Genomic DNA, 7589 nt, shown 5'->3' on the forward strand with positions numbered 1-7589 from the left:
ACTTCTCTTTACAGACTTGTTAGTCCGTTCAGTTTCACTAGCTAGGTCCACAGTCACTCAGAACTGAAGTACGTACTACGACCACAGAGCAAAACATAGATGCCAGAGACCATAGAAATATGAAATACTATTTTATCTACGCAAGAGACGACAGGGTTTCTCAGCTTGTTCTGTTCTCTACTGCTGAAATGGCTAAATATTACTTTACCAAGTCTATTATCGCCTCTTAGAGGTAAAATAAGATATTGCAAGGAGGACGGCATTTTATTTTACACGGTCTTGTTGAAATGGACAAAGGTTTCACATGGGTCATAGAGTGCCATTTAACCCTCACAATACTCAAAAAATTTGGTTTTAAATTACCAATCGCTTTATGGAATGTCATAAATAGTAGACACTCAAGTACTAGAAACCTATTAGCTGAGCTCTCACATATTTGTTTTAGATAATTATGGGCCATTATTTGAAGCACAAACCATAAGATATGTCCATCATGTCATGGACATATACAGGTCCTTCTAAAAAAATTTGCATATTGTGATAAAGTTCATTATTTTCCATAATGTAATGATAAAAATTAAACTTTCATATATTTTAGATTCAATTGCACACCAACTGAAATATTTCAGGTATTTTATTGTTTTAATACTGATGATTTTGGCATACAGCTCATGAAAACCCAAAATTCCTATCTAAAATAATTAGCATATTTAATCCGACCAATAAAAGAAAAGTGTTTTTAATACAAAGAAAGTCAACCTTCAAATAATTATGTTCAGGTATGTACTCAATACTTGGTCGGGAATCCTTTTGCAGAAATGACTGCTTCAGTGCGGCGTGGCATGGAGGCAATCAGCCTGTGGCACTGCTGAGGTGTTATGGAGGCCCAGGATGCTTCGATAGCGGCCTTAAGCTCATCCAGAGTGTTGGGTCTTGCGTCTCTCAACTTTCTCTTCACAATATCCCACAGATTCTCTACGGGGTTCAGGTCAGGAGAGTTGGCAGGCCAATTGAGCACAGTAATACCATGGTCAGTAAACCATTTACCAGTGGTTTTGGTACTGTGAGCAGGTGCCAGGTCGTGCTGAAAAACAAAATCTTCATCTCCATAAAGCTTTTCAGCAGATGGAAGCATGAAGTGCTCCAAAATCTCCTGATAACTAGCTGCATTGACCCTGCCCTTGATAAAACACAGTGGACCAACACCAGCAGCTGACATGGCACCCCAGACCATCACTGACTGTGGGTACTTGACACTGGACTTCAGGCATTTTGGCATTTCCTTCTCCCCAGTCTTCCTCCAGACTCTGGCACCTTGATTTCCGAATGACATGCAAAATTTGCTTTCATCTGAAAAAAGTACTTTGGACCACTGAGCAACAGTCCAGTGCTGCTTCTCTGTAGCCCTGCACACGCCTGTGCACGGTGGCTCTGGATGTTTCTAATCCAGACTCAGTCCACTGCTTCCGCAGGTCCCCCAAGGTCTGGAATCGGTCCTTCTCCACAATCTTCCTCAGGGTCCGGTCACCTCTTCTCGTTGTGCAGCGTTTTTTGCCACACTTTTTCCTTCCCAAAGACTTCCCACTGAGGTGCCCTGATACAGCACTCTGGGAACAGCCTGTTCGTTCAGAAATTTCTTTCTGTGTCTTACCCTCTCGCTTGAGGGTGTCAATGATGGCCTTCTGGACAGCAGTCAGGTCGGCAGTCTTACCCATGATTGCAGTTTTGAGTAATGAAACAGGGTGGGAGTTTTTAAAAGCCTCAGGAATCTTTTGCAGGTGTTTAGAGTTAATTAGTTGATTCAGATGATTAGGTTAATAGCTCGTTTAGAGAACCTTTTCATGATATGCTAATTTTTTGAGATAGGAATTATGGGTTTTCATGAGCTGTATGCCAAAATGATCAGTATTAAAACAATAAAAGACCTGAAATATTTCAGTTGGTGTGCAATGAATCTAAAATATATGAAAGTTTAATTTTTATCATTACATTATGGAAAATAATGAACTTTATCACAATATGCTAGTTTTTTTAGAAGGACCTGTATATATATATATATATATATATATATATATATATATATATATATATATATATATATATATATATATATATACACACAGTGGGTATGGAAATTATTCAGACCCCCTTACATTTTTCACTCTTTGTTATATTGCAGCCATTTGCTAAATTAAAATCCTCATTAATGTACAAACAGCACCCCATATTGACAGAAAAACACAGAATTGTTGACATTTTTGCACATTTATTAACTGAAATATCACATGGTCCTAAGTATTCAGACCATTTGTTCAGTATTTAGTAGATGCACCCTTTTGATCTAATACAGCCACGAGTCTTTTTGGGAAAGATGCAACAAGTTTTTCACACCTGGATTTGGGGATCCTCTGGCATTACTCCTTGCAGATCCTCTCCAGTTCTGTCAGGTTGGATGGTAAACGTTGATGGACAGCCATGTTCAGGTCTCTCCAGAGATGCTCAATTGGGTTTAAGTCAGGACTCTGGCTGAACAGTCACAGAGTTGTTGTGAAGCCACTCCTTCATTATTTTAGCTGTGTGCTTGGGGTCATTGTCTTGTTGGAAGGTGAACCTTCGGCCCAGTCTGAGGTCCTGAGCACTCTGGAGAAGGTTTTTGTCCACGATATCCCTGTACTTGGCCGCATTCATCTTTCCCTCGATTGCAACCAGTCATCCTGTCCCTGCAGCTGAAAAACACCCCCACAGCATGATGCTGCCACCACCATGCTTCACTGTTGGGACAGTATTGGACAGATGATGAGCAGTGCCTGGTTTTCTCCCTACATGCCGCTTAGAATTAAGGCCAAAAAGTCCTATCTTGGTCTCATCAGACCAGAAAATCCTTCAGGTGTTTTTTAGCAAACTCCATGGGGGCTTTCATGTGTCTTGCACTGAGGAGAGGCTTCTGTCGGGCCACTCTGCCATAAAGCCCCGACTGTTGGAAGGCTGCAGTGATGGTTGACTTTCTACAGCTTTCTCCCATCTCCCAACTGCATCTCTGGAGCTCAGCCACAGTCATCTTTGGGTTCTTCTTTACCTCTCTCACCAAGGCTCTTCTCCCCCGATAGCTCAGTTTGGCCGGATGGCCAGCTCTAGGAAGGGTTCTGGTCGTCCCAAACAACTTCCATTTAAGGATTATGGAGGCCACTGTGCTCTTAGGAACCTTAAGTGCAGCAGACTTTTTTTGTAACCTTGGCCAGATCTGTGCCTTGCCACAATTCTGTCCCTAAGCTTTTCAGGCAGTTCATTTGACCTCATGATTCTCATTTGCTCTCATGCACTGTGTGCTGTATGGTCTTATATAGACGTGTGTGGCTTTTCTAATCAAGTCCAATCAGTATAATCAAACAGCTGGACTCAAATTAAGGTGTAGAACCATCTCAGAAGATGATCTGATGAAATGGACAGCACCTGAGTTAAATATATGAGTGTCACAGCAAAGGGTCTGAATACTTGTGATATTACCATGTTACCATTACCATGTGATATTTCAGTTTTTCTTTTTTAATAAATGTGCAAAAATGTCAACAATTCTGTGTTTTTCTGTCAATATGGGGTGCTGTGTGTACATTAATGAGGAAAAAAAATGAACTTAAATGATTTTAGCAAATGGCTGCAATATAACAAAGAGTGAAAAATGTAAGGAGGTCTGAATACTTTCCGTACCCACAGTGTATATACAATTATATTTTCTGAAAGGTATGATGTCCCTTTCCTAAACAGGGTTATTTGTGTTGCGAAGTAGTCTACATCCTCTAGTGAATGCGGGTCCACTCTCTGGGTGTATTTTTGTTTGGTTTTCGCTATATACTCGATAATGTCAAATTGCATATCGTTTAAACAATTACGATATCATTGTAGATGATAAATTTTGCACACCTATAGATAGATATATATATAGATAGATAGATAGATAGATAGATAGATAGATAGATAGATAGATAGATAGATAGATAGATAGATAGATAGATAGATAGATAGATAGATAGATAGATAGATAGATAGATAGATAGATAGATAGACAGACAGACAGACACAGACAGACAGACAGACAGATAGATAGATTCTATTGTGTGTTCTGTTATTAGTATTGCAATTGGCATTTGGCATCAGTAGCTATAGTATAAGAAATAAATTCATACAAACAGGATTTTATGTTAATATAAATGGTTATATTCTAAAGTGGACAAATCTACATATTTCAGACCACAGGAATTTCAGCACTTTTAGACAATGTTTGACTATTGCAATTAATCAAAATCCTATCACACAGATTTATATGATAAAATGTAGAAATCAAGAATTCAAGTTGCACCTGACTAGCTAAACCACTGGCTCAATGCTTCTGCTTACTTTTAACATATCTGCAGAATACAATATTAGGGTGCCATGAATCTCGCCTGATCCATATTTTACAGTACCATTGATAAATGTTCACAGAGGGCAACAGGGCTGTATTGTTGTGATCTCATTTAACCTTTGCATTTAAATTTTGAACCAATTTCTTCATTTGTAGTCTCCATTTAAACACTATTTGTTGCAGCTCAGGGACAAATCACTGTTGCAATATGGCCTCTTTGTGAACCCTGGGCTCTAAGAACAAACTGAGCTCAAAAACCCCAGCAAATGGCCCCTCTATTTCTCTCTCTTCTCTCCATCCTCACTCAGCCTTCTTAAAGACTTGCTTGGCAGTGACACCCTGAGCCCTCATCTCCTGCAGAGAGAGAGAGAGAGAGAGAGAGAGAGAAAAAAAGACATGACAGAAGAAAAAAGGATGAAGGACATTGTGAGAGATGGATACTGTAGCAGCATCCCAGTTGTTAAAGACTCAATTAAGTTTAATCCAAGAACTAAAGACATTCAGAGGTTCCATCACCACCGTGCTTCTGAAAAAAGCCTTGATTTTTAGGTTAGTTAATTGAAACCAATTCTAAAATGAATGTATTGTTTCTTTAAAAGAAAAGGTTTTTTTTTTTTTTTGATGCTGTAGGACAAACCCTGCTTGCTTACCAAATGGAGGAGGTTTCCATCTAGCCAGTGTGTCCAGCCTCTGCCCTCTTTCTCTCCTCGCTGCACGCAGATCAATTTATCACCGTCCCAATTCACTGTGGTCTGAAACATATGGAAAACGTTATCCATTAGCACCACAGATTCCCACACTCCTTTGTCTGGCTGATGTTACTTTAAAAGGGCACTGTGTGTTTCTCACAAATACATTACAAATGGGTAAACACGCAAAAAAATATATTTAAAAAACCCACACACACACCTGGCACTTTCGCCCATCGACTGCTCCCAGGTCCTCAGTGAACTCCTGTCCCAAAGTGAAGTCCATGTCAAAGTTCTTAAAGGTGGTGACTGTCTTAATCTTCATCTTTCCAGTGTTTACATCATGTTCAATATGTTTGCTGGGTTTCAGAATGGAGACAATTTTCCTTAATGCATAATTAACATCTGATGAGGAGAGAAAGAGAGATAAAAAAATCAGCATACTTAAGAAAATTCTGTCATTGTCATTTAACCTCTTTTTTTTTATACAATGAATAAATACTTTTCAGTACAAAGAAATCAATCTGAATCAGTTGAGCAAGTTCACAAATCCAGTCTAAAGTTTTTTTTGTGTTTTTTTTTTCCTGAAATAAGAATGATCTTGAGTGGTAAAAGAAGATTTTCAGTGAAAAGCAGCTTACATTTCAGTTTGTTCATCCCTCAGAGCTACTGTATGAATTCAGGAGATTGGGTATATAATGCATTAATTGTGTGAATCACTTTTATGATACTTTAATGCTGATTTTAAGTTTGAATGCTCCATTATTGCAAATGCATGAAAAAGAGTGACAAGCAAGTTACTGAAAATAACTTTTCAATAACTTTTTCCACAAATGAAAGAAAGTCATAGACAACATACAAGTTTGTTACAGCATCATTTTTACTTTTTTAAGTGGACTAACTCTTTAACACCATGTATAACATGATGAGACAAGCATTACAAGCCCTTATCCAATGAATATGAATATGATAAAGAGTAAAGTGACAAATTCAAACACATCTTTACTTTTCCAGGTGTCTTCTTAATTCTTAACTAAATTGCTATGATCTCATTTAGTCTTTCTTCCCCATGGCAAGAGGAGGATGATTGGACTGTATTGCATTACATTCACCCAGATTAAAAGGATGCACATCATCCTCATGTTCACAGAGGTTTGAAGACAGATGGCAGAGGAACATCACAGTCAACACAAGCATCAGGTTACAATCAAAGTGAGTCACTGTGGTTCGTTTTTATATACTACAGCAGTTCACTGTTTATAAGCTCTTATGCTGCTAAACTGAGAAGAAAATATATATATATATATATATATATATATATATATATATATATATATATATATATTGTTGCTTACCCAAAGCCGCGAGATATCCTTCAAAATTTTCCTGGGAAACCATGTGGTAAATGCCAGTATAATTAGGTTTGGACATTTTCTTAGTTTGCTTTTTTGTTTGACACGAATCCAACCAAACCTTGTGTGTTCTGTACCTCTGTGGGCTCACTTTTCCTCTGGTTATCTGTCTGGATCTCTATCCGTGTGACTTGGCTGCACTATCGCATTGTTCGCTAGTTAATTTGGTTAAATTATAGCGCGACTGACGCCGTTTCCTGCTAATAGCAGGCGAAGTGAAGACACCGAGTGGAATCTGTGGTCAGTGTTTCCGGGAATTTATTCCGTGATGTTGCGTTACACAATACCCCAAGACTTTGCTCCGGTTCGTCCTCTGTAAGTAACCCAAAAGCGTCTGACTCCTCCCTGGCAAGTTCAGTTCCGAACAAAGCAAAGAGCCAAACCTTCCCTGATTTTGGGATCGCTTTGCAGGCATTTTCCCAGAGATTGTTAAAAAAAAAATACACACAAAATAATTAGATATGGTAATTTTACCCCTTTAAAATATGCAATTAGGCGTGATCTTATTAAATATGCAGTTATGATTAATGAAAAAAAAAGTTCCTTTACTTCCTAATTAAATAAACGTTAGCTGAAATAATAAAATAAAAGACAACATTTCACATATTAAGTCACTTTGACTTGATGTAGTAAAGAAAACTAAAACAGAAATAAAAACTGTATAAACGTATTTAAAAAACTCAAAAACACAAAGACATTGGCTAATTAAAATAATAAAAAACTCTAATTGTATCTCAGTGATCAATTTTTATATTACCATTAATAATATCCTTATTATATTTTTATAACGATGTGAACCTTTTGCATTAAGTATATAAGCAAAATCACAGTTGAAAGTTGCTAAATATACTTATTTACTAAATGAGAATGTGATTTATAAATCCTAAAAAAAAAAAATGTTTATCAATAATAGGATGAATAACAATATATGGAAATTTTCTGACAGTATGATAGAAGTTGGGTAACACTGAAAACATAACATTTTAAAACCCAATCATAATATTCATAATTTAGGTCTGGACCTGGAAATCAAACCATGCACTTTATCCCAGTTTTTCTCTGACACATATTGTTCTGTTGCTCATGTGG

The 7589-nt window shown here is 37.5% G+C and overlaps 1 protein-coding gene across 1 annotated transcript; it reads right to left on the minus strand.

Moving 5' to 3' along the window:
• Positions 1–4174: 4174 nt before the first annotated feature.
• Positions 4175–6833, minus strand: LOC132103163 (retinol-binding protein 1-like). Its single transcript, XM_059508029.1, has 4 exons — positions 6444–6833; positions 5309–5493; positions 5050–5151; positions 4175–4753 (listed from the first exon to the last, which is right to left on the minus strand). The coding sequence occupies exons 1-4, from the start codon at positions 6517–6519 to the stop codon at positions 4700–4702; spliced, it is 417 nt and encodes a 138-aa protein (XP_059364012.1). The 5' UTR covers positions 6520–6833; the 3' UTR covers positions 4175–4699.
• Positions 6834–7589: the final 756 nt, after the last annotated feature.

This window comes from Carassius carassius, chromosome 24 (assembly GCF_963082965.1).
Source record: "Carassius carassius chromosome 24, fCarCar2.1, whole genome shotgun sequence".
NCBI lineage: Eukaryota > Metazoa > Chordata > Actinopteri > Cypriniformes > Cyprinidae > Carassius > Carassius carassius.

Excerpts from the sequence above, each read along its gene's own strand:
- LOC132103163 (XM_059508029.1), bottom strand. The coding sequence starts at position 6,519 with ATGTCCAAACCTAATTATACTGGCATTTACCACATGGTTTCCCAGGAA. Across the intron at positions 5,494-6,443 it reads AGGATATCTCGCGGCTTTGG|ATGTTAATTATGCATTAAGG; the intron begins GTAAGCAACAAT and ends TCTCCTCATCAG. Across the intron at positions 4,754-5,049 it reads ATGGAAACCTCCTCCATTTG|GAGATGAGGGCTCAGGGTGT; the intron begins GTAAGCAAGCAG and ends CTCTCTCTGCAG.